Source organism: Uloborus diversus, chromosome 2, assembly GCF_026930045.1.
Source record: "Uloborus diversus isolate 005 chromosome 2, Udiv.v.3.1, whole genome shotgun sequence".
In the NCBI taxonomy this organism is placed as follows: domain Eukaryota; kingdom Metazoa; phylum Arthropoda; class Arachnida; order Araneae; family Uloboridae; genus Uloborus; species Uloborus diversus.
This window is the reverse complement of record NC_072732.1, coordinates 150,890,929-150,918,872: the sequence shown is the minus strand read 5'-3', so window position 1 is coordinate 150,918,872 and position 27,944 is coordinate 150,890,929. Positions and strand designations below refer to the sequence as shown.

The window sequence follows — 27,944 nt, the reverse complement described above, 5'->3', positions numbered from 1 at the left end:
TCATTCTTATTAACTATCACTTAGAGGAAACTTGAATCCATTGTCATTTCTTGTGTATAAGATTTTCGAAGAAACACAGCCATGATTAAAAAACCACTACCACAGTCCATATTTTATTAACACATAAGATGTATCACAATGACGCAGCAATACAACCAATGTCACAGTAAAAATGAGCATTATTCAAAACACTATTAATTCTCTTTACCACCAGCTCCTCTCTTAGCTCTCCGCTGAGGTTGCTGTGTTTGCTGCTTGGGAGATTGCTTGGGTGAGGTTTGGGCATTTTTACTGTGGGAATGTTTAGATTTTCTTGGAGACAATCTGTCTGATCTCCTAGGTGACTTGTCTGTAAAAAAAATTAGCTTTTATTATATACAACAATAATGAAGTAGAAATTGAAACAAGATTTCATTAGGTCTATTTATGGTATTCATAAAAATATTTTAAATAAAAAAAGTTAATTGTGACACTTGCTAACTTTTAAAAACAAACAACACGAATATACATGCATTTATGTTAGTGCTCTTTGCTTTGACCTAGCAACATAAACATGGATTTGGAAAAGAAAAAAAAACAGTATGTGTTAAGAATGAAGCTTTTTTTGGTATTTGATAATCAATATTTATTGATGCACTCAAAACTACAGTTCAATTCGAATTGGAATATGAAGACGAAAGAATTGAAGGAAGATACAATGGGATATCAGTAAAGACTTTATGCACACATCACAACTGATTGGAAGTTTCCAATTTTAATTAGTAGTTCACGGAAAGAAAAATGTACAAAAGACAAATGAAAAGGAGTTAAAAGTGTTAAATCTTTACTTTAACAATCAACTGCTGGAATCCCCATAAATTCAAATAAAGGATAAAAATAATGGGAAAGGGAGGAGGGGATCTGAATTTTTAATCCCATTTTTCAGACCACTAATTTCATTTTCAAATATCTATCATCTAGGTTTTTAAGAACACTTAAAATTTTTGAAGATTTTAGAAAAAAATAATTAAATTAGTAAAAATAAATTCAAATTTTTATAAGTAGTATTCGGCTGACTTAAAACACTGATGCTACTGGACTGAAATTCACACGTGACTACAGAAAATGACAAACATGCAATATGAAATACATTATTTGTTAAAATATTGTTAAACCTAAAATGAGCACTGTTTAAAAGGTAAAATAACATAGTAAATAAATACAGGAAAGTTTTATTGATGTGGTTGTAACTGGCTTTTGAAATGCAGAAAAAACTGGAACTGATGCATTGCTAAAATTAGTAAATTTTACACCTAAGCAGCTAAAAGGGTAACAGAAAAGCACTTAACAATCAACTTAAAATAATTCTTATCAAATAAAACACTACTCTTTTTCAGAAATCAACATATTTTGGGTTAGAAAACAGAATTCAGGTTTTAGTGGGAATGTCTTTAATTTTACAAACAGAGTAATATTTCTAGCAAAATGAGATACATGCAGTTTGTTCTCTGTTTAACGACTTTTTTTAATTTAAAGACAACTTTTCACCGTTGAGTATGCTCTACTGTAGTTTTAGAAGCATTCTACTTAAGGACTTCTTTTTGTTGTCCCTTGAAAGTCGTTAAATAGAGAATCAACTGTATGGTTACAATGTTTGTTTTAAAACTATGAAATAGGGAATATGTTTCTATTTCAACTCTCAAAAACAGTACTTTACCTGAAATTCCAGAACGAAATTTTTAGCAAAGAATTAATATACCAGAAGTTAACACAAAATATTCAGAATAAATACTCTGCTGACAACTGCTGGTTGTTACTGAAATTATTAACCAGTTTCTTGAAAGTCATTGAATAGAGAATCAACTGTATGGTTACAATGTTTGTTTTAAAACTATGAAATAGGGAATATGTTTCTATTTCAACTCTCAAAAACAGTACTTTACCTGAAATTTCAGAACGAAATTTCTAGCAAAGAATTAATATACCAGAAGTTAACACAAAATATTCAGAATAAATACTCTGCTGACAACTGCTGGTTGTTACTGAAATTATTAACCAGTTTCTTGAAAGTCATTGAATAGAGAATCAACTGTATGGTTACAATGTTTGTTTTAAAACTATGAAATAGGAAATATTTTTCTATTTCAACCCTCAAAAACAGTACTTTACATGAAATTTCAGAATGAAATTTGTAGCAAAGAATTAATACTCTGCTGACAACTACTGGTTATTACTGAAATCATCCACAAGCATTTATAATAGAAAAAAGTCTCTTAACTGCTGCAGATATTTTTTCCAGAATGATTTGTCTTTTCATAGTGATGTAGATATGATTTAGCTTTTTCTTGTTATTTTCATCCCAAGGGTCACATTAAAGGAATGAATTATTAGGAATTACTTCATTATTGAGAAGGAATTAAATTATTTCTCTATATCTCAACTAAAATACTCAAGAGATAACTTTAGATGTGTCTTTGCAACCTTTTCAGGATTTGCCTTTTTTAAAAGTAAAAATTGTTGACACTTTTCAAAAAAATATTTTTTGCATTATTTTTGGTGTACCAAATGTCTGTTTCTTTTGCTTAAACACTTCTTAACTTTTCTAAATTTTCACCACAAAAATGAATGCAAAACTAATAATTTTCCCGACAATCAAAGTTCAGCAGCTTTTTATTTCTTTAAAAAGCAGGAGAAATTTCCTTGGTGGTAAGGGCACAAGCACTAAACACAATAGCTGGAGCCTCCTGCTTAAGCAGAATTGTCTGAACAAACAAAATACATAATTTTGTCCAATGTATTTTTTAAACTACGAAATAGACTACAAATCAGTTTCAACTCTCAAAAACAAAAAAATTCACATGACATTTCGAAACGAAATGCATGATGAAACTAAAAAAAAATTTTCATTTTCGGCAGTAACTTTGAACCTTAAAAAAAAGGGGGGGATTTCTTTTTTTCTCGGGACTAAGGAAAAACAAATTAAAATTTTCGGATGAAATATTTAGTTTGTTTATTGAAAATATATTTGATGAACTAATCCATATAAATAAAAGAAAATATAGCTACGTGTGTATGTTCCCTATACAAATCCACAATTTTCGTCGGATTTCGACCAAATTTGGCAGGGAGGTACTAGACACCTGAGAAGGAACGTAGGGGGTTTTCAAATGCCAAAAAAAGAACTGCCCGGTTCAAATTTTAATATCCCAAAAATGGCTCTTTCTGCCTGAAATAATTATCGGATTTCTTTGATTTAGGTCCCATTCAAAAGGCCGCAAAAAAATCCCATAGGATCCTTCCACATCTTTTGAATTTCAAAACAAGAAGGCTATAAAACCACCAGGGAAAAAAAATTGAAAGCTCTTTTAAGCCTAATGGAACTCAATTTTCATATCGGAAAATTATCGCTTGCGTGATCTCATTTTAAATTAGAGTGAATAAAAACCATTCAGAAGGTTGCCATTTTTTTTCTCAACAGTGACTAAATAAAATTTTGATAGGTTCGGAGGTAAAAATTTCCCATTTTGGTTATTATTTGGTGATTTATCTTCTTTCTTTTTAAGGATTTTAGTCGTATTTATGGAGGGATGCTTTTAATTTATTTGGGAATTTTTCATTTGACATTTTCTTTCTTTGAGTTATTGTGACAGGGTTTTCCCCCCCTCTAATTGAAACCTGATTGTAGAACATGTGTCACTTAACATAACTTTTTTTTTGAGAGGTAGACCGTGCAAAGCAGGGCAATGCAACTATTGAGTAAATAAAATAATGAATAACTAAATGATTAGCTATGGAAATTAAATAAATTAATAAATGAGTAAATTAATATATGAGAAAAATTAGTGAATAAAACAGTGAATGAGTAAGAAAATGAATGAACGAATACATAAGAATGGAATAAATTAATAAATACACTGATTTAATATGATTGATTGAAAAAATAAATGAAAAAATGAACTATTTCACTTCTCCCTGCATGCATTTGAATAATTGTGTGTAACATTTAAAATTAAGTTAAGCTTAATATAAAAAAAATTGCACTGAATTTTAGTAGGTCTCAATTAATATTTAAAATGTTAAGAATAAGAACTCTTATCATTTTATAATAAAAATCTTTGACTTAAAACAGAATATTGCAATTTGAGGATCAATTTAAAAAAATTGCTTGTATTATATCGTACCCTGGCAAGGAAACTGACACTACTAAAGAAAACAGCATTGGGAAAAATCAAGGTTTTACACAATGGTAGTTTTCAGTAATTTACTCTCAAATATTACAATACGCCTAAAAAATTTATCTTGTGATGCTTACTGAGTAGCTTTTGTTGTCTTACTTAATAATGTGTACTTAAAGTTCGAAAAATTTGTTTCTAAATTATGAAATTTTAATTATACGGCATCACTGATTGAATTGTTTCTTAGCCACCAAGCACCAGTTATGTAAGCGAACTTTGTACGAGTTTTGCGGCAAGAGCATTAAATGTAGATTTTAAAATAATAGCTAGAACGTTTTTTCCTATTTTATAGTGTCACTTTTCTTGCTGCTGTGCGATATGCTCTGATCTTAAGAGGTAACTGGAATAGATTACATGTGTTATTACATAGTTAAATATAAGCAAATAGTTACTAAACAAAGCAAATATTTTACCATTTCACTTTGCCCCACAATTCCCTGCTATCAAAGTGAGGTACAATCAATGTATGTTTTAAAACTATGAAATAGGCAAAATATCCCATTTCAACTCTCAAAAAACAATAATTCACATGAAATTTCAAAACGAAATTCATGATGAAACATTAATGTCCCAGAAGTTAACACAAAATACTCAGCACAAAGTATTCTGCTGACAACTGCTGGTTGGTTTCCTTACCTATTAAATTTGTTATAATTCGATTAGTATAACATTTGATAAGTCATCAAGGTGTTCAAGCAAAACAAAGCTCATACTACAACTGATTATGCTGGGGAAGGGGGGGGGGGTATTGATATTTTAAAAAATATTAATTTCAAGCTTGTCTAATTCCATATGTTTTACAATGTCATGATTTCTTAACTTTTTTAAAACAAGCATGAGAGCAGAATTTAAAAAAAAAAAAAAGGTTAAAACATACAGTCAAAGATGGTAAAATGCAATTTATATAAATAAGAGAATATATCGTCGCCTCATAGCAACTGTAAGATATTTTAGTGTTATTTCTGGGATTAGATATCTTACTGTTGCTCTGAGGCGACAATATATGCACGCATGTTAATATGTTCTCGAAACAAATCCAGTTTAATCTAGGGGGACTGTTGCCCTAATTCCGATGAGGACTTGTTGCATCCGTTGGCACTATTTTGAAACTGTTGCTTTTACTCGAATGAACCTTTTAGCTATATTTCTCCTTATTCATTTGAGTATTGGGGGATTTTTAGGAACTGTCAACTGTATTTACAACAGGGTTGGCAAAAACCCGGGTTTTTTTAAGAAAAAACCCATGGAGCCAGGGTTTTTTTTAAAAAAGAAATGTTTTTTTTTTTGTCTTTTTTTAGAGAAAATGTGGGGTACTTGTAGCATATTGTATCGTTAGTATATGGACAAAGCACAAAAATGTCTTGGGGTAAAAGCTGGAAAATTCAGGGTTTTCTGAAGAAAAGTAAAAAAGACGACGAAGCCCAAGAATGATGAAGTTTCAGATTTTTTAGTTTCCATGATTACCAACAGTTAAGGCAAAGTTACTTCTCGAGTGATAAAATCTATTGTTCGTTTGTTCACTTTTAATTACTAGATTTTTTTTTTTTTTTTTTTTTTTTTGCATTTTATTTCATTGTATTTCATTTTATTATGCAAAACTACTGTAGAACCTCAAGTAGTTTAAATCCCTTTTTACTGAATTCCAGCTTAATCAAGACATTTCTTTGAATTTTGTGTTGCCTGTTTCTCTATTTCTGTGGACAGAATAAGAAATATTAAACTTTTTCGTAAGATAATTAAAATACAGTATATCCTACGTGAAATACACCGCCAGCTTCGTCATTTCCAGCCGAGGACTGCAGTTTCTTGCTTATTATCACTCATCAGCTCGGCATAGGAAAGTGAGTGAGCTGGAGATGGAAAACCTCTAAAGGAAGCCAAGAGTGCAAAACAAACTGGTAGCTAATATAGAATTAGCAGACCAGACGAGTGACCGAAGCAATGGTTCAGTTCAACTCTAAGATTGAACGTGAGGCAAGGTATATTCAGCAAATTACCGCTAATTAGCTTGTTTCGCACTTTTGGCTTCCTTAAGAGGTTTTCCATCTCCAGCTCAGTCACTTTCCTATGCCGGTCTGATGAGTGCTAATAAGCACGTAACTGCAGTCCTCGGCTGGAAATGACTGAGCTGGCTGTGTATTTCACGTATTTTTGCTTTAGCCTTGGCTAATGGCAGTAATTTGCTGAATATACTGTATATCCTATTATATTTTCTGTTCGACCGTTTGTAAAACCTGTTAATTTCTAAAAATATACCTTGGTTTATTTGAGATTTGTGAGGTGTTGCTTTGCAGAAAATAATTCACATGAAAACCTTTTAGCTAGAGTAGGTGCAATCTACAAATACTGAGAAAATCAGAGATGATAGGACTTAGTCAAGATAATTTGAGTTATTTTTTGACCAGTCAAAGAAAAAAGTTAATATTTATTTCAAATCTTTGAAGTATTTTTTTAATGCTGTTAAGAGTTAAGAAATGCTATTAAAGTTCAAAATTCATTTTTATGTCCATTGTCTGTGGAAAAGAACAAATAAAAAAGGAGTTTAAATTGTGAAAGTATTTAAATTAATTTTTTTAAAAAATTCTCAGAAAATTTAAAAAACCCAAAAGTGGGCAAAATAATGGGTTTTTTTAAACAAAATTAAAAAAAACCCATTGGGTCCAAACCAATTGGATCCCATCCGGCCAACCCTGATTTACAAAGCTTTCTCATTTGAGTGCTATTTTTTTTAAGGTCTTAAGTGCAAATTTTAATGTGGCTTTTAAGAACTATTGCCATAATTCAGATGAGAAACTTTACTTTTTCCTCCCTTCCTTTTTTTGTTTTACTTATGCTCGATTGTTGAACATGTATCACTTGTAACATTTATGTTTGAAGTAGGCTGTGTCAAGAGGAGGGGGAAGCAGGTAAGGAAAAAAAAAACCTGAAATAAATAGAAGAAATAAGTGGCGGCTAGGCCAATTAAGCATCAAAAAATGTACTTAGATTCTTAAATTTAAGAGTTTACCGCACTTCATTTTTTTTTTCTTTGAAAAAGTGGGAAATTCCCACAAAACAGAACTAGTATTAGTCAGAAAGTACGTGCAATTTTAGAACATATAATTATTAATAACCCTGTAAACATTGCAGAAGATTTACACAAGTACATTTTCAGAGAAATTGAATCAGCAGGATTTCAACTATTTAAAAAAAAAAGCAATTGGATGAAAAAAAGGAATAACTAACTGCACTTACTGAGTTCATTTAATGTTTCTTTAGGCAACCAATCATAATCCACATCATTATGATGATTTTGAGTTCCAGTCTCAATTTTCTGTCCAGATAACATTTTCTTTTTCTGCATAAAAAGCCAAAATCAAAAAATTAAAACTAACATAGGTATTACACACAGTCAAATCCCATTTTGTATTTTTGATATTCTTACAAAATATCAGTCAGGAATAGTGACAGTGTTAACCAGACCTTGATAAAATTTAAAACTGTTTTCTGCAAACTATGAAAATTTTCTGTGGTTCATCTATATTATCTGGGTCTGGCGTTCAACTCAGTATAGAACCTATTTTTATAATTAATCCTTATTACTTATTTTTAACAAGTAATCCAAGTTCCCTTTCCACAGCTGCATTGTCATAGGACAATATCCTAATTGTGAACTTGGGATGCTTTTTCAATGATAAATGTGTAAATAAAGTCTTATAAATTCAACTAGCTGCATGCAACATACTTGCAAGTTATTTTCCAAATAAAAACCCTTTTCCTTTTTCAAGTTTTATAACACTTCTTGTTTATTCATTAATATAATTACCTTAGATCAGGGTTGGGTTTTGGACTGTCCGAAACTGGTTTAGGACAGGACAGGTGGTTTTTACCGTCTAAAACTGTCCAAAAGTGTCCGAAACTGTCTTAAACTGTCTAAAACTATGCTAAAGTTAAAGGATTGTAATCTAATCAAGTCGTATTGACTGCAGTATTCGTAATGCATAAATGTAGACATGACCGAGGTTTAATTAATGAGTTTTTATAATATTTTTTTCTAAAATGTTATTTTAAAAAATATTTTACTTAAAGAAATTGGCAATAACTACTACATAAAAACTTCCTTATGTAACAGTTGGTAGAGTTATGTGAGGAAATTCACAACACTACCAAGACAACTAATTTCAGTTCCATTTATAATTGAAAGGAATGTTATTAAATGTGCAATATTTAGGTGAAAAAAAAAGCTTAATTTTTTAAATGATTTTTGAAAATAAATTTTACATGATGTTTTATCGAAAATTATTTTTTAAATCATAGATTAAAGAACAAGAAATTGATGATTAAACACTTAATTGTAAAACTTGTGTTATTCTTTTTTTTAGTTCATATTTTTTAATTCATTCTGAAATGAGAAAAATTGTAACTTATTGCATTTAAGTAAATTATTGAACTGTATTTTGAATACTTTCTTTTGCACACATGCATAAATGTCAAAAATTTGGGTTATGGAAAAGAAAACTTCCTGCATACAAATTGAAATTTTTAATGAAGAATTTAATTTCTACATAATTAGATTAAAATCAGCTGCATAAATAAACTACATATGTATTTATACTTGAATGTTCACACTGAATAAATATATTCAATAGTTAGAAAAATTATTTTGACACATTTTGTTCTGTTTTTGATATTTTTTCACAAAATATAGTTTCTCAAGAAATAGTTTTTGACACTTTTGGACACAAGGGCTTTGAACAGGATGATAAAAAACTTTCCAACCCTGCTTTCATTTGCACACATGCATAAACATAGGGAAATTTGGTTGTTATTATCAAAAAAAAAAAAAAAAAACTAATGCAAAGAAATTGAAATTTTGATCAAGAATTCAACATCTATGTAACTAAATTAAAATCAGCTGCATAAATAAGTTGAATGTTCTCCATTGAATAAATGTTCAATATAAAAAATACTTCAATACATTTTTTCAGTTTTTGATGCCTTCTCATAGAATTCAATTTTTCTAAAAATATAGTTTTGGACACTTTCAGACAGTTTTGAACACAAGGGTTTTGGGCAGGACGGTAAAAACCAGGGTTTTTACCCTGTTTTTACCGTAGTGTCCAAAACCTTGCCAACCCTGCCTTAGATAATTACAGAAAATATATTGCCATAAAAAAGATTTTTTTAACAAAACATGTTTCAAGCTACTATTATAAATAAAGCGACCATATTTCATTGTTGCAATAACTGACATCAGTGGGGGATCTAGCACGGGCACCGCTATCTTTTTAGACAAAAAAAAAAAATCCAAATTTTGAAAATATATACTCCAATATATTTTCTATATTTTTGAAAACATAGTAAAAGTATGCAGTGCATTAAAATTTTGAGCAACTGATCAAAATGTTTTAGTGTAGCAAATAACAACTTTTGGATAAAAAAACATCTCTGCACTTTTTTCAAAATTCCCCTCAATTTTCTCCGTACCATAGATGCTACCATTATCATTGATAACTAATAATTTTCGGATGCAATGCCATTGAACATGCAAAATTAAATTGCAAAACCTATTCAAAAAATATGAAGATTCATTTGACTTATTATCGTATATGATACGACAAGTACATGTTTAAAATAAAACAACCATTTTTTATTTAGCTTTCGACTAATTATAGAATAGCCTAGGAGGCATGGGATCAGGTCAAAAAAGAAATTAGAGTATTTCACTAAATTGTTAAGTTTAAGCACCCTTTAAAAGCAATAAGTATTTCAAAAACTTTCTAAAACCATACGATTAAGAAAGTTTAACAAACTATGCAAAAACAACTACATTCTTACAAAAAAATTAATAAACTTCAACTGAATTTTATCGAAGTCGAAGGGAAAAAAACACATGGAACAACAGACAAGTGGTTTAATTGGAATCAAAATTACTGAAGTATATGAGCAAATATGAAGCTCTCAACAAAAGAAATACTGAAAGTTCATACAGGGTTTTTTCTCTCAAAATACAGATGATTAAATTTTAAATGAATACATGATTTGCTGGTGATGTTGAATACTAATCAATTAGAGTGGAAACTTGAGACAGCTTAATTGACTCTAAAAGTTGAAACTCAACTATTTTATTTTTCTTTCTTTTAAAGATTATTTGCTCTTTCGTAAAAAAAATAAATAGTGAAAATTGTCATATTTCTGAATTGTTTTATAAAAAGAAATCACTTTTTAAAAATGGCACCAAAGCTATTTTTTCAAAAATAGAAAAAAAAATCTTACTAGAAAACTTTCTTTAGTTGATTGAAATACATTAAAATACTTACAGTAAAGTTTACCAAAAACTGCTGAGCTGCAACAAGGATTAGGACAGCACAGGCAGCAAGCAAAACATACATGAAAAATCTGTTGAAGAAAAAATGAAATACTTTTAAATACAGAAATGCAAAATGTTAAGTAACATACAATTTATTTTAAAACTAAGCACAAAGAACATACGTTTCACCATCAAGTGATTCTTCAATTTCTACAATAGTGATAGTTTCATTGAACACTGCATCTAAATACTGATGTCCATCCTAAATGAAATGAGAATGATTTTATTACTTTATCAATATTTGAACGAAATAAAAATGAAAAATGATTATTTTGAGATACTTACAGCATCCTTATAATAAAGGTTGACAACTAAACCAAAAGGCCTGGAGCTGTATGTTTCACTAGTGTAAAATGCATAGTAAAGAGATATATCTTGTTTTGGTTTTACTACTCTATTATACGGAATGGCACTGAACTAAAAACAGAAGGAAAAATTAATATAGTAATTTGAGTATGACATGCTGCTTTCAGTTACAGGTCAGAGAATAAAAACTAACATTTTGAATATGAAAGGTGAAGTCCAATGGGTAGCGAAATGAAGCATCCATAGACTCAACTATGAAATCCTTAGATCCTCTATTTGCAAAGCCAACGAGGAAATGAACATCCTTTCCAGCAGGTAATTCTTAAAAAGAAAAAAGATAATTCACTAAAAAAGGTCAAAAAAACTGTTTTGTCATATTTTTAGAACACTGCCAGCATTGCAGAAGGAATACTAAGGAAATTATCATGTAAGTTAAATTGAGACAAGATTTTAAAAAGGTTTAACAGGGTTTTTTTCACATTAAGGAAACATGCAAAAAAGATGACGCATGAAAACAAATTAGTAAAAAATTTGCTTTAATTGATTGAGTTTTGAAAAGTTGAAGATACTGAGTTACTTCTGTTTTATTGTTTGAAAAACCTACGAGACTTTCTCTGAAGTATTATATTCCAATTAGTTGTAGGCCAGAGATCATTTGCATTAAAATTCTAACCTTTACAATCTTCAGTAAATTTTTTTATTAATGTTTCTTAAAACTTTTTTACATTTTTTATAGAAAATATGTTACCTAGTCAAGACCATATTTTCAAACTAAGATTTAAAGAGAACAAAAATAATTCAGGGCTCCAAATAGATATTTAATAGCACTCTAGAGAAATAAAGGGACCTAAAGATCTAAAAAAGGACCAAAAAAAGATCTTAATCTTAACTTGCAAATTAAGAATTTACTGATTAATTGGCAAAAATTGTTAATCAGCCATTTTGCCAGTTTTATGATTCGGAAATTCTAGCCAATTAAATGGTCTTCAATTAAAAAAAAAAACTCTCGCCTAAAACAAGACACTATGTATGCACAATGAATTTATTTCACCAAACAAATATTTTAACTCAAACTTATTTTGGAACTCTCGGAAGCAGAATTCCCATCCCCGGCACCAATATAACTAAGAATTTTAATACAAAATTCTTATTTATATTGGGGACAAAACCGATTTTGGCCATGCCAATGGTAAAAACCGGTTAAAACCATTGAGAAACGGTAAAATGGAGGGAGTGAAGACTTTCACTCATGAAGCAAATACCCCAAGTCACAAGATAGATTTTAAAGCAAAGCATTGAAAGGAATCAGGTTTATTTCACTTGTTTCACGCAAAACGGGCTAACTATTCATCATTGTTGAGTCACGTGACTTGGGGTCTTCGGGTAAGATTTTGCTAAGCCAATGATTGGACTTGCTCCCTCTATTTTAATTCTTGCTCTAAGGTTAAAACCGGCCAAAACTGGATCTAACCACCACAGAGCTGGCCGAAAATGTATTGTATAAATACACACTAATATGTGTACCTATAGTTTGCATGCATAATGTTGCACATTTTATTAAAAGAAATAGTACGTGCATTTATCATAATTCAAATAATTTTATTATAAACTGATTTATTGATTTAAATGCAACTTTTCTTATATTAACATTAAAAGTCATTCACAAGAATTACAAAAGACATCCGTTTATTAGAAACACTAAAAAGCCTAAAACATGAACTAATAGCTATTCTTCACAAAAGTAGTAACAAAAAACTTGTGACTTTCAATGTATTAAAAAATAAGTAAATATACTTCGATTAAATTTGAAATTCATTTTGTGCGCATAAAACTTTGAAACCAGTATATATTGTGCTATTCACTGTTCAGAACATATTTTTAAAAAATAATCAAATATTTCTCCCATGATGTGACTAACCTTTTAGAACATGCCATAATTTATTACTTGCATAGGTTGTAAAATTTACTGTTTACCTAAATAATGAATAGTGACTGGTTATAGGATTGATGTTTCACATTTCCTTTAATTATGTACTCATTTATTTTGATTTTAAACTTATTTCCTATATTCACGTCCAATGGCCAAAACTGATTTTGTCCAAACTAGTTTTGGCCCAACCAGTTTAATATGCAGTTAATAAACAATATCAAATTCAAAATGAGTCTTGCTGTCATAGTTTTAAACAAACGTAAAGACTAAGCATTTGCAATAAATAAATTTAAATGCCACAATACACAAATAATTGCTAAAACAATTCAAATTCAGTTTCATATTACTTAAAACTGTAGAGAGAAAAGAAAATTATAATAACATTGACATCTTTTGAAAGACTTTGGAAATAAATATTAGAATTACCTGTTCCTAATCCAGCAGGTTGAGTAAAAATAAAAGTTGTATCAGCATCTGGTGATGCTTTTAGTGTTTTATCCTCAGGTTCATCTTCATCCATTAAGTCATCCTAAAATAATGATAAGAGCTGGAAGTTAAAAAAGGTCTCTGAACAAAAATATTACTATCTTTTGTCTGATTTTTTATCATATAATGAGATAAAATAAGTAATAGTGGATAGAAAGAAGAAACTTCAATGCCAAGTACTATCTATTTTGCAGCTGTAAAATACTAAACTCCTCACAGTATTTTGAAATAGCTCCACGTTTTGGGTCTAAGTACCAAGATGCAAATGCCGCTGAAACCCAAACCGATTAATATAGATACAGTCAATCCCGTCAACATGAACTCGCTTACAGCTGTATTTTCAATACCGTCACACCACGGAGATGAAACTCGGCTTCCCAAAACCGAGAAGTAAGGGAAAACTAGTTTCGAACGCGGTGCGTATTCTTCAAGTCATTTCAAACACAAATTAGGGGAGCCGAGTTTTAACTGAAGTAGAAATGAAATGGCTGTTACCATTGGGTAGAGTGACTCACGTGATATTTTCTACCTGACTGCATTCCACGTGGTAGTAAATTCGCGCGCTGAAGAATGATTGACATATAATAAGAATTGGGAGTAGCAAAATGGATCTATAGTTCATGCAATTTTTTTTTATTAGACTCAATTTGAAATTTAAAGACATCACTGCATTTTTTTAATGTTTCTGGAAAGAAACTTAAAAAGTTTTTTCATCTTGTTATTAGTTAAATGTTTTTTTTTTTTCATCTTGTTATTAATCAAGAGGAAATAAAAACTAATTCAATAATATAGTCACGTTCTAAGTTGACAAGAGTTTCATCTGGGCCGGGCTGTAATTTACGAAATCCCTTTCTAAAAGATGTTTTATATAAATATTAAGCAACTTAATTTTATTTTGGCGTTGTAACTATAGTTGTAATTAAAAAACGAGTTTAATTACGAATAAATTCTATGTAAAATTTGCCCTAGACGTATATGTAACGTGCCCCGTCCAAGCGCAATATTGCGCTTTGTTTTCGTTGACATTTAATGGATTAAATATGATTTAAGAAAAAATCGGGAAAAACTTCAGAGAACTAATTAAAATTTTATTTATTTTATTAACTTTGAAATCCACTTTGGGTGCAATTCCGGAGCAGACCGTTGTCCTCCCCCCCTCTAGATACCTACTGATTAATATATTAGTCTCTTTCTAATATTGAAAATCTGTCAGTCATAAATGTTTTTTTTCTTGTGTGCGAAGTAAACATTTTTGAATAATATAGAAGCTTAATATTTTCTACTATGTTGTGTATGCATTTTAAAGAAAGAAAGAAAAGAATTAAAAACATAGAAAAGAAAAATAATTTACAAAATTATTAAAAACTTTTTGCAATGTATTGACTTTAGAACCCGATCCCCCCCCCTCCATCTGTTCCATTTCGTGAAACAATTGTTAACATTTATTGTATTTAAAATCCATAAACTAATTAATATAAACGACACAGGACAAATTCATAAACTGCATTTTGCCCTGCATTAGTTTTCCATGTGAAGAACCTTTTTTTTCAGCAGTATAGTCCTTTTTAAAAGTTGAAAAATTAATTTTATATTTTTATCATCCAAAAATTCAAGGGCACCCATATGGGGAGGGGGGCAAGTGGGGACTCAAGGCCCCCCCCCCCCTAGAAATTAGAACCTCCATGCTTTTTAGTATTTTTTTCTTTGTTAAAATGTAAAAACATTTCTTTTCCAGCCATTATTGCATAAGCAAAAATGTCTAATTTTATTCACTCTAATCTGTACTGAAATCTGTTTCCATGGGAAAATATCCTGCTAAAACGTGTGGAAAATATCTGAGCTCCCCCCCCCTCCTCTTAAAATTTTGCATATGGACGCCCATGTAAAAATTCCTTGTTATCATTCACACCTTAATTTTTACAGTCACTTGTTTTTCAAAGTTCTTTCTCATCCCCTATCTTGTAGTTATATGTATGTTTGTATGCAAAAATAAAGTCACATTCTAATTGCTTCTATATTTACATTCCCTAGCATAAAATCAAATGTTATTTTATCCATTGAGAATATTTTTCCACATTAATGTGTTCATGAAGCTAGTAATAGTAATTTCTTCTGCAATTAAAAATCTCCTGAACCCTTTTATTTATAATTATTTGAAACAAAGAAAATTTTAAATTCGTTTAGATATTATTGTGTTGCGCATTGAAATTTGTGGAACATTCAGCTTCATTCTGTCATTTTCTGTCTTGGAATGATTTATGTAATTCGGTCTCTCAATCGGACAAGATACCTTGATACTTCAATAATTGATCTGAGTAAAAAAGTTGCAACAGGTACTACTGTTTAAGAAAAGTAATTGATTTTTCCAGGAGTGCCCCCCCCCCCCCTCCGTAAGAGCAAGAGCACACCCCTCCCTCCCGAACACTACAAAGATTCCCCAAATTGGATGATCCCTCTAAAAAAGAAGAAATTATTCCTTGAACACCCCCCCCCCCCCAGCCGAGGTGAGCACTCCTGATTAATTTGCTTCAGACCATTTTTTCATTTTCCCCAAACTCATAAAAATAATGGCAAGTGCTATTTTGTCACATTTTTCAAATTTAAAACAAAACTTTAGCAATTATTAAAGCTCTGTTGTGACGTTATATGACTATTAATTCAGGGAAAAATGTTTAAAAAACTATTAGCGGTTTAAAAATTGTTTGACCAGCATTTTAAAATTGGAGCAGTGCTGCATTAAAAAAAATAATAAGTTTTCGTGTTCCAGAAATTATTTGACAAAGGATAGTTGGTAATGGACGAAAGTGTTCTAAGATATTCTCTCAGAAGTGGCACCAACCCCTCCCCCAAACAGTTATTTCTTCATGCAGTATTCTTTTGTAACTTTTTTGTTGTTAATTGAGGCGAAAGTTTAAAATACGAAGAAACGGTGCGGCAGAAATAAATCAGATTTCAAAAAAAAAAAAAAAAAAAAGAAAAAAATATTTGCTTACCAATCGCAACTTTTCCGCGCTGCAGTGACATGGAAATAAAAAAGATTTTTTTTCGCACCATTCTGTTGACAGGGGTCGATCCAGGTTTTATTTTTTGGGTCCCCATTTTGTGAAAAAGCAAAATATTTTTGTGAATTTTCTTTATTTTTGTAAAAAAAGAACTTCTTGTGATTTTTTTCTTGGAAAAGATTATATAAAAGCATTTTTAGCTGTCGTATCGTTATAGAAAAGCATTAGACAGGTTTCAGGGGTGATTGCAAGTTCTCGAAGAATACCTGAAAGCTGTCTAAGAGAAAATGCGCTGGGGGAGGGGGGAAGTAAGACCCTTAACATTTTATTCGTAATTTGACACACATTACATGTATTGTTTTTTTACAAATATACATATGCAAGGCACACTTTCTTAAGACGAAAGTCTTACAACAGATTTACTGTTTGCCCCTCTCAAATACTTTTAGATCAATGAAAATTGCACATGCTACTGAACGTAATGATAACTCCCAATAAATACAATATGAACAGACTCAAAGATATCACATATTTCTTAACACAGAAGAATGTATGCGTTTGAAAAACTTAAAAGTAATTAAAACCCAAAATAATACTGCACCAGCATTCAGCGTTTAATTTTTTGACATTTGACGTTCTTACAGAATAGGTATTTCGTTTAAAACTTTGCAATTTAATGATGTTAATAAATATATAAAGAAATTTTATTTGTTTGCCACTTAACAAGGTACAGTCAACATCAAAAGTGCGAAAAATTCATTTACCATGGCGCATGTAAGGAAATCAAGATCTTCGAAAGAAATAAAAATATAAAAACAGCATATAAAAGAATTTTATTTTTAGTAAAGTTATTTTAGAATTGGATTTCGAAACTCAACACAAATTAATACTAAATATATATTGCGTAATCAAAGTAAAATTTAGGATTTTCATGAAAACAACGGAATTTTGGTATTTTCAAAGATAAATGTTTTGAACTGAAATGTGGGATAAATACGTGGCATTCTTACCACAAGTTAGCAAATGTTTTTTTCATTTCATTGTCATCTAAATGTACCCCCAAAAATCTAACTAGAGATTCAAAATTCTCAAAAATGGCCCATTGCTTCATGATCATAAGTACAAAATTTGAATAAACTTACCAATCAATTTTCTGTTTTTTTTTTTTTTTTTTTTTTGCTTCATTTCCAATCTCTTCACTTTCAGATTCTTTTGAGAATTCCTTCTTTTGCATTAGATTTTTGTATATTGACAGCCTCTCTGTGATTTTTGCTGCAATCATGTTTTTTTTAAAACTATAGGGTGACAGCTTTTCTTGATATCAACTCCAATATTTACTCAAAGGTTTGTTCAAATCACTAACATTCATGAAAGATGAACATATTTTGCACAAAAAACCCTTAGCTGAATAACTATAGTAAAGCCAGCTATACACCTTTTCATAATTTTGCAATGTACTTTTTATTTATTGCATGCTTCTTATTTCCATTTGTACTCTCAAATACAATGCTTGAATCATTATTTGATGGCTCAATCTCAATATCATCATCAGTTGAAGTTGCTCCAGATTCACTTCCAGTATTTTCTGCTCAAAAATCGTTATACTTTCGCGAACTGCCTCACTGTCATTTGATGTACTATCTTTTACCGCATTTTCCCGAGCCCTCCAAAACGGGAACATTTGCGTTACTGTTGCTGCATGATGAAGTGGTGGGGTAGCGATTTTATCGGGGTTGTTAATTGCTTACTTGAAGAAATTCACAATATTTTGGGAGCCGAACGTACGAAGAGCGAACTTTTTTAACATAATACGCACAATTTCGGGAGGTACCTCCCGTTGCAGGACGTCCTCGTTTCATATTTTAATTTCTTGAAGAATAATTTTCAACGAACAAGCAATCTCTCCAAACTGAGATTATTGCGGCTGCTATCTCCAGCGCTCCATTATCCGCTAAAATTATCCATTATCCGCTCCCACACAAATTATAATCGAATAGAATATCAATTTATTCTTTGATGCGCCTAAAAAATGTCCTCTTAAACACGCGAAGGCTGCGAACAAGCTAACTATGAAAAATATCGTCTGCGCTCCTGGATCGCAGACGATCTGTTACAAAAGAAAACGAACTGGAATAATATACAATTACCACATTTTTTTAATTTATCGTCTGCAGATTACGCGATTCCCGCCACTTTTTAATAAAATCCCACTCAATAAAACTTCCTTTGCGCGCTGTTCCCGTTGCTCACCATTAGCGGACATGCGTTAAAAAATTGCGAAATTGCTCATCTGGAAGTTTCATATTTATTTTAAGAAGACAGCAAGATTAAATAGAATGACCGACGATATTTTTTCAGCTGGCATTGTATTTTATCAATAAAAGGAATCTAGGAATTAAACTACAAAAAAATAATACCGTTATTCTTTTGGTTTACTGTACGCTCAAACTAGCGTGACTTTGGAAGTTATCTTTTGCTCTTACGAGTACAGTCTACAAGAAAAATAGCAGGAAAGAAAAAATGAATAATGCATTTTAAACCAGCAATTCTCCGCAGGCACCGGTCCGCGAGAAAATTTGACCGGTCTTCGAAGAATTATACCCGTTTCCAATAAAATAAAATTTCCTTATTTTAATTTTATTCCTAATTTTATACGATATTTTATGCAATAATATATCCATCACTTTGCATACGTTTTGTGGTTTCTCTACAAGATCAGGGTTCATACTTATTTTCAAAAGTGAAAATTAAGGACTTTTTAAGGACTCATTGGAAATAATAAGATAATTTTAGGCATACCATTTCAAAGTTTCCCAGGGGGGTAAAGTACTTGATACATACACAAATGCATAACATTGTTCCCAAACTGCAGGAAAAGGAGCAATTGACTGTGATGCCCCATTTTCAGTGAATTACATTTCAATATAAACTTAAATTTTGAAAGAGAGGCAGCAATTTCTAGCCTCCCCCCCCCCCCAAGTCCTGAAATAAAGGGTTGAGGGAGCTAGAGTTTAATCTTAGCTGTATCACTAAATAACCATGCAAAGTTTCAATATAATCTGAGCTTGTGGGGGTTAGCACACATTTTTTTTTTGACTAAGTTTTGTATTTTTTCTAAAATAAATTTAAGAAAAAATTATTATTGAAATAATGAATAAAATATGTAAATATAAATTAACCTATAGTGAAAAACCTTCCAACATTAAAAATGATTGAAATATTTGCAAGATGCAAAAAGATTGAAATCTTAAACAACACATGTAATTTTCGGCGAAACACGTGTTTGACATCGTTAGCATGTTTCCCAAACATACGTTTTCAGCAGAAAACGCGGAGGATGAAGATTTGAAGGGAGAAAATAGAAAAACTAAGAAAAGGGGACCAAACTTAATATAGTTTTGAAAAAATTAAGGAAATTTTCAGAAAATTAAGGACTTTTTAAGGGTTTTTTAGGGACCTTAATTTTGATTGATGAAATTAAGGGTTTCTTAAGGGTTTTTTAAGGAAGTACGAACCCTGAAGATTTATTCGCTTATGAAAATTTACACAAATTAGCTGCGCTTATTTTTACATTCAAAGTGTAAGTTATTAAAAAAAAATCTTAAAATTAACTTTTGTAAGTTTATTTTAAGTAGAAAGGTTTTCTTTCTGGCATTTGTTTAAAAAAAAAAGGACAAAATAGATTAGTTTATTTTAGTGAAAAAAAAAATAAAAAAAATTTTCTACCGGTCCGTGAAATTTTTTGACGAAGTTCTACCAGTCCGAGATTCAAAAAAAGATCAAGAAACGCTGCTTTAAACTAAAGAATATGAGAAAAAGTGGGTACCCCTGGCCTAATAATCACACCTTTTTGAGCAATCACGATTGCTTATTGCTTTCATTTGACTGTCCTTGACGTTACGGTTCTTTTTTCAGTTTGGACCAGGGCTGCAGCTCCACCGTCCACCGGCGGCGGCTCGGCTGGTCCTGAGCACTGTCCACCGGAATCCACTTTTGCTGGGCGGTGGCTTCCATGTCCTACACACCCATGGTCATATACACTCCCCTACGTGCGCACGCCTTTACACACATACACACGCCTACGTGCACACACGTAAGCCTACACACACAACTATACTCACGTAACCACCCAGGAAGAGGGACATGCTTGTGGGGGGGAGCCATTTCTAGAAACAATAACTAATTAGTAGGGTCTTGTCGCAACTCGTGATTGCGAAAAACATAATTTGAATTCAAAGTTTCGGAATTCAAATTAGAATTAATTGGGGGAAGTAGGTCACAGATTTTACTTTTTTTTTTTTTTCATTAAATGCAATCGTGTCAAGTGAGCTTTCGAGAACGGACAGTATCAACTACAAACTACAGGGAATTTCGCCAATCGGTTATTCGGTGTTTCCCGCGTAGTCACTCATACTCTAACAGGATTTAATTAATTGCCATACAATACGATTTGCATCAGCATGCGCCAGTATTCAATGCGAATTTCTATGCAATTGATTAAAAAGGGAAAATATAAGATTTTCGAGTGTTCTTTTTAACCTTCGTTCGGGAATAATTTTCAGAAATTTTGCTCGTCCGTTCCGTAAGATAACCCCATAACTATGAACCTTAAACTTTTTCAAAATAAACTGAAGAAAATAGGAACAAATTGAAAAAACAGGTGAATATTTTTAAAAAAAGAAAAAGAAAGAGGAAAAAAAACTAGAAGATCTGCAACTGGCAAGGTTTCAATTTGCAACTACTTTTGAGAATTAAAAGTGCATAATTTGACAAAATAATATGGATAAAGGAAGGATGCGTGCAACTAAGACACAATTGAAAGTTACAATGATTCAAAGGAATATTTAATTCAGAAGTATTTGGTCATTGAAGCAAATCAAACCAACAGAATATAGGCGATTAATTTGCCGTGGCGTGAAATGAGTCAGTCTTCATTTTGCACTCGTGGAAAAGCAGAAAATCAGCGAATCAATTCTTTATCACGTGCTCATTATTTTTCTTGGATTTTCGCTAGCCAGCAATCACAAGCGTGCCTCTCTCGTCCCCCCCCCCTCTGACGCTCTCAAGCAAAAACGCTCACGCAGCAGGCAAAAAGATAAATGGGGGAAGGTGGAAAAGGGATAGGCATCCGCGTAGATGCATACACATTTACGGTTAAAAAATATTGTGAAAAGGCTGCCTTTTTATAAACTTTTGTGAAGGGGCTGCTTTTACGACGCGGAATTTTGTGAATGGGGCCGCTTTTGCAATGGGGAATTTTGTGAACGGGGCCGCTTTTGCCATGCGGAATTTTGTGAAGGGGCCGCAAAGCGGCCCCAATTTCACGCTGGATCGACCCCTGGTTGAGCATTGCATTAATGTTTTCGGCCGCACATTTTTGATAACACCTATAACGAATGTTAATTCTGATTATATTTTGTAATTAATCTTTGTTGCTCTGACATGAAGAATGTTTAGAAAATGTTTATCAATAGTTTCTAGCATTTGCTAATCGCTCAAAATAATCCAAATGGCCGTCGTCCATTTTGTTTGCTCACAAAGGAATGATGGGAAGGAAATCTAGTTTTAAACCGTCGAAGTCCAGGTCACAAGCCGAGCTCTGGAAGTGGGCGTTCTTCGTTGGTTCTGTGACCGAGTTTAACGCCAAACCGGAATGGAGAACAGAGTAGTTTTCCAACTTCGAGGTTTAAGCCTCGGTCCAAGTTTTAACCGGAGTGGAGAATACCGGTGTTAGAGGATTTACTTAGAGGATTATTTTGACACGAAGAGGATTTAGACGAAATCCCGCATAGGACTAAAAAAATTTTAAGGTCTTGAAGAAAAACGGGAAAAGAAAATCCCCATAACTTCACATGAAATTACTTTCGAGAGTCGAAAGATTTGCACTTGAACGCAAGCGACATGGATGGCAGCGAGAAAATTCTTCTCCCGATGTAGAAAAATCGGGAAAACCACATTGCTTTAATAGAGTACGAACTTTAGCTGTAGTCTGCTTACAGTAAAGAAGCTTGGATGAACAGTGGGATCTCCACCAAGTGGCTTACAAACCAAGATTCAAAATTTCATCGGGAGAAAAAAATTGTTTAATTCTGAAAATTTGTGACCCATGGACAGGTTTATAAGGGTCTAAAAGCAATTAAGTTTTTTTACCCATCAACACTATAGCGAAAATCCAGTCTTGCGATCAAGAAAAAATCAGATGCTTGAAAATGCACTGTTATAGAAAAATGGTCCGAATAGCCTTTACTTATATCAAATTGCTTGTGTTTCTTACTCAAACTATAAATGTTTATTTGTACATTTTTGTACAAAAGCACTTTGGTTCCTAAAGTTTCTGACACACAAAAACAAAAAAAAAAGTCTCCTAACACAAAATCCGGTAAATGTGGAAATCTGTTAGTGCGAAATTCGGTTAACACGAAATATTTTCGTGTCCTCCTTGAGTTCGTGTTAATGAGGTTTGACTGTAGAGAGATACTATCATTACATTAATTGTTTATTAAATTTTGAAAATAAAATGATATCAACAATGAAAGAAATATTAATTTAATCTGTTCACTGTTTTAAGAAAAAAGCATGAAAATAAGTTATTAGTTTGCTTGTTTCTATCTAAAAAACCATCCAATTTTTACTACTTTGTGGTTTTTCAAAAATTTTACTTGATTGTGTTAAATTTTGGACAGGCTTTATTATGTTCTGTTCTGAAGTACAGAATGGGACTTCACTAACAATTTTTGAAATTCCAAGGTTAGAAGAAAACTTAAAATAGTTGAAATCAACAAAGGTGGTGATCAAAAAATACATTTAAATTGCGTTTATGTTATTAGGTTCAGCAAAAGCAGACATTATTAACAAATTCTCTACCAATTAGTAAACTTGTATGGCTAGCTTATTTTATCCAGGGTTTTGCATTCATTCTGATGCTCAAAATGGATATTGAGAAAATATTAAGCGAAAAGAATTGAATTTCTAAACAGTACAACTTCATTTATCTGTATTAACTACAACAAAAGGCAATTCAGGTGTACGGACTATCGAAAACGTGGAAGGTTCGGGTATCACAGGCAATAAATAAAATAAACCTTTAAGTAAGACCATCTGTGCATTTAATACGATAAACAAAGGTATGTTTTGAAACCAAATTATATAACAAATATGAAAATAATTAAAACTTAACAAATAATTATTGCACTGTTATTCTGTTTTAAACGTTATAGCATTTGAATGAAGCACAGGCACACTAATGCTTCCCCCATCCATAGATTTTTAAAATCGTTATCCTAATCATTTGAAAATTAATCAACAGTTCAAAAATTAAGAATGAACTTTACCAGATTTTTGTTATATTCAACAATTAGTAAGAAATTAAAATATGCATCTTTTTGCAATTAATATTAAGTAATTAGAAAAAGATTATTTAAAAATAAATTCCTATTCCTAAGTGTTCATATTCCATATTCGAGTAATGACGGACCCTTTTCTATACCAGAAGTTTTATCAGCACTCTCTAATGCATTTGTATTATACATTTGATAACATTGCTGGTAAAACAAACTCATACTCTGCCTAGATTTTGACCTATTAACAAGAAAAAAATATAAAGGGCTCTCTTAAAACTATTTTGTGGTTAAACCACTGAGAAGCCATCTTTCATCAGCAAATCAAGCATTTGTATTTTGCAGTATACAAAGCAAAGCCTCCTAAATATTAAATGCCTGTCACTTTCTCACTTACATAGAGCAAAATCATCCCAGTAAGCACAATTTCGGCCTTCTCGCTACTGCCATCTATCGAAGGTGGAAAGCATTGGAAATTAAAAGCGGAGAACACAATTGGCTAACTTCTAAATTTAAAAATCAAGCAATTAACAATTTGATTTGAATTGTTTGGATCCATCGTCATAGTGATGCCCTCCATGTGTTGCCGCCAGGAAGCGTTGTTTGTGTACTGGCGGAGGATCACTTTTAGAAGCAAATGTGATAGGCATTTAGTATTTAAGAGGCGTTGATACAGAGATGGAACACACATGATGCAAATTAAGAGTAGTAAAAAATACTTAGCAGCAAGAAAATTTTAGATACAGGATCGAGTAATTGTAAGTTTTTGTCATTTCATAAGCCAACACGAATTATTACATATTCTAACGCTTTACTAAGTGTACAGTTGAATTGGATGATTCATTTAAAAGCTAACATCTTATTACATAAAATTTTATGCTATTAAATTGCAGAAAATAAAACAAACCTTTCCAATAATGGAGCTTTCAGTGTCTGATTGTGGGTCTTCAATATCTGCTTCAGAATCATCATCATTTAAATCTATTTGAGCATTTACAAATCCTAAAATTCAAAATATGTGTTTCAGGTTTCAGCATCTACTAGTTCCATAATTTTATTCTTTACAGTAATTTTTAAATTGCAAAAATTTAAAAATTATTGTACAGTGAAACCTCCGAATAGCGGACAGTCAAGGGACTAGAAGTTTTGTCCGTTATTGGGAGGTGTCCGCTATTAGGAGGAACTGCTTAATTTACCTTTTTTAAAATGGGCTGTTGTTCCCTTTGTAGAACATAATCAAAACAACTGCGAAAGGTTTACTACATTTTACGACAAGAGTTATTAAGCTGTTTTTTCTTTATAAAGGTATACTGACAGCACACTTGTCTCAAAAAGCATTTAATCAATTAAAGTAATCAGTTAAAACAGTTTGACATCTCTTTTTTGCATTACCAACGGCGGCGATTCGGGGGAGCAACCCCCCTCCCCCCACACGCTTTTTATGGTTAATTTATTTATTTTATCTCGAGTATCACTATTGCATGATTGACAGTTGGCAATATGACCTTGAATATGGGCAAAACTTTTTCACGTCTAAAAATTAAACAACCCAACGAAACCACAGCGCCATAAAGCCGACTACTACCGCCGCCGGTCTGCTCAATTGCATCTCCCGAGAGCCCCAGTTAGAAAAAGCGCCCAGTTTCTCTTTTTTATCTTAATTTTTGAATAGTTATTGTGTACAAAATTCATTAAAATCTTAAGAAAAATGTACGTTAATTGTTAGACTGACACCAGTTTTCACTTATCTGCTTCAATACTCTCAAAACTACCCGTTACAAAATTATGACTTTCTTTTATTTTTCATTTTTTGCTGCCCGCAAAAAGTACCATGCCTTTTAGTTCTTTTTTTTTCTGCCCCCAACTTTTAAGCCCCAATCGCTGCCTCTGCCCATTACCACCCTTTTAATTCCAAGAAACAGTGATAAGGAAATGACGGGGGAGGGGGGTGGAATATCAGTTGTGGAGGATGAAAAGCTTTGTAAGGCAAGCAGTTACTAAGATTTTCTGTGAAAAGAAAAAAAACCCGGAAGTGCTTCGATCGCAAGAGAAATTTTTTGTGAAATAGCTGTCCGTTATTCGGAGTGTTCGTTATTCAGAGGGAATTACATGGAATGGCCTATATTGAGGGACTGGGACTTGCAAAAATGTCCATTAATTAGAGGTGTCCGTTATTCGGGAGTGTCTGTTAAGAGAGGTTTCACTGTATTTTACTTTTTAAATGCAATTAATATAAATGAACTACTTTACTTCTATTAGACTCAATATTTACTTATGGTAAAATAACATTTTATTTTAACAGCCCAGGGCTCAAAAATTGTACTACCTGACATGCCCTGGGCATGTAAAAATTCTTATTGGGCATGAAACTTACAAGGCCGGCCTTGCATGTAATTTTTTTATGAAATATTTTTTCCTAAAACTTTATTATTTCGTATTTTATTGAAAAATTACTTGGAGCTCAAAATTTATTTTAAACCTCCTTACTGCTAAGATGGTTTTGCATGGAAGAGATCCTTCCCATTATATAATTTAAATTTTGTTAAATTTAACAATGGCTTATTATGTACTATTTATTCAAACTATTTTTTTTTAATGATTTATATAAAAATTATTCGTCTGATTAATACTGTATGGCAAATTCAAATGCTTTTATTGATATACAATAAGGGAAACGGCATGTATCTTTTAGACAAACATGCCCGGCAGGGCATGTAAAATTTGAAAGATTTTTTCAGCCCTGTAACAGACAATAAATACCTCTGGGTAAAAAAAAGGGATGAATCCATGGGTTTCCCCTACTACAGTGGGACTTCAAGATATATTCTCTATCTTTATTTGAAAATACAGCTGAATTTTTCAAGCAAAAAATAAAAGCTCATTGAAACATAAAGTGAAAAATAATGTAGTAAATTATGCTTAACGTGAAAATTTGGTTTACAGAAAGCAATACATAGGTTACAGCCTACTGTTTTATTCATAGTTGTTTATCATGAAATTCTTGATCAGGAAAAAATATTTCAGTTCCCTTGGTTTTTTTTTAAATGCTTCATACTGTAATTTTTGAGTAAACATTCAGCTGAGTGTAATTTGCATGTGTGTGTATGACAATTTGAATAACAAGAAACCAAAAAGTTCTTGTGGTCAAATATGAATACATCACATCTTTTGTTTTCTAAATTCGAAATGCAAATGATGAAACATCTAAAATTTGCTTTTACACTAAACACATAAACGTATGTTACATTCTAAAACTACAATACAGCAAGTGAAGAGTCTTAACGTATAAGCAAGAGAACAGTAAAATTTTCACAATACCACCGCACGATATTCTGAAGCACGCCCCTCAACTGGGCCTCCGCGTTTCGAGTACATTGACCTAATGTTGTCTTCCTAAATTTATTGCATACGTTTTACCTGTGAACCGTTTCACATTTTTTTATTTAAACACAATTATTATTTCTCTAGAATTATTTCTTACAATTAATTGCTTAGTAGCAAAAATTTCCAGGTCAAAACTTTAAAATTAACCATGCAGGAGAAAACAAATTGCAATTGGGCATAAGTTAACTAAAATCTTTCCCGTTTGTCTTGAAGATTTACTCGTATACGAAATTTTCTAAATAAGAGACCTTAACATGCAGACATGAAAATACTGCTTTTCTGCGCAAAACTGCATTCGAAGTTTAAACATCGAAATATCAAAAATAAATACATATTTACGTCTACTGACTAAATTTTAAATGCAGTTGTTAAAATTTATACTTAATTTTGTTTTCTCGGGTCGAGCCACGTCATAACGCGTTGACACTTAGCTCCAACGAAAACATTCAAATTAGAGAATGAGATGGCAGATATGTTGGGATAAAAAGTACGCACCTTTTGATGAATACAATACAGTGGCGGGGAAAATTAGTAAAAATAGAAGCAATAAATTCTTGTGAATCATATTGAAGTAATAAAAAATTTCTATAAAGTGATGATTATCAGATTATTAAAGATTCCGTCCGCATCATAATCAGCGGCGTTCCGTGTAGTTTTTGACCTAAGTTTCGGAAGCTTTCTGCTCTTTGGTTTCACGGTTATGTTTATTTTGAATTTAACTGTTTTCAGAATAATAACTTTTTTTTTTGTTATTTCGATATTTAAATACTATTTCTCTCAAATAAATGTTCAGCTGTGTAATTCATTATTTTCTTGCTATAAACTTTAAGAAACAGGGAGAAAATATTGATTTCCATACATAGTTCACGTGAAGAAAAATTCAAAGATAAAGACAAATTTTATATTTTTATCATTTATATTCGGTATAAATTTTTA

General features: G+C 31.6%; 1 protein-coding gene across 1 annotated transcript; it reads right to left on the bottom strand.

The window, feature by feature from the left end:
• Positions 1-85: 85 nt before the first annotated feature.
• LOC129216077 (translocon-associated protein subunit alpha-like) lies at positions 86-27,691 on the bottom strand. The gene is made up of 9 exons (XM_054850225.1): positions 27,504-27,691; positions 24,532-24,626; positions 13,226-13,328; positions 11,063-11,190; positions 10,849-10,980; positions 10,686-10,765; positions 10,514-10,592; positions 7,449-7,551; positions 86-349 (listed from the first exon to the last, which is right to left on the bottom strand). Exons 1-9 carry the CDS (start codon positions 27,571-27,573, stop codon positions 195-197), a joined length of 945 nt encoding a protein of 314 aa, XP_054706200.1. The 5' UTR covers positions 27,574-27,691; the 3' UTR covers positions 86-194.
• Positions 27,692-27,944: the final 253 nt, after the last annotated feature.

Bases quoted from the DNA above. Each gene is read 5' to 3' on its own strand.
- LOC129216077 (XM_054850225.1), bottom strand. From the start codon at position 27,573: ATGATTCACAAGAATTTATTGCTTCTATTTTTACTAATTTTCCCCGCC. The intron at 11,191-13,225 runs GTAATTCTAATA...TTTCTTTTTAAG, and splicing joins ACCTGCTGGATTAGGAACAG to AATTACCTGCTGGAAAGGAT. The intron at 10,593-10,685 runs GTATGTTCTTTG...TTTCTTCAACAG, and splicing joins GAATCACTTGATGGTGAAAC to ATTTTTCATGTATGTTTTGC.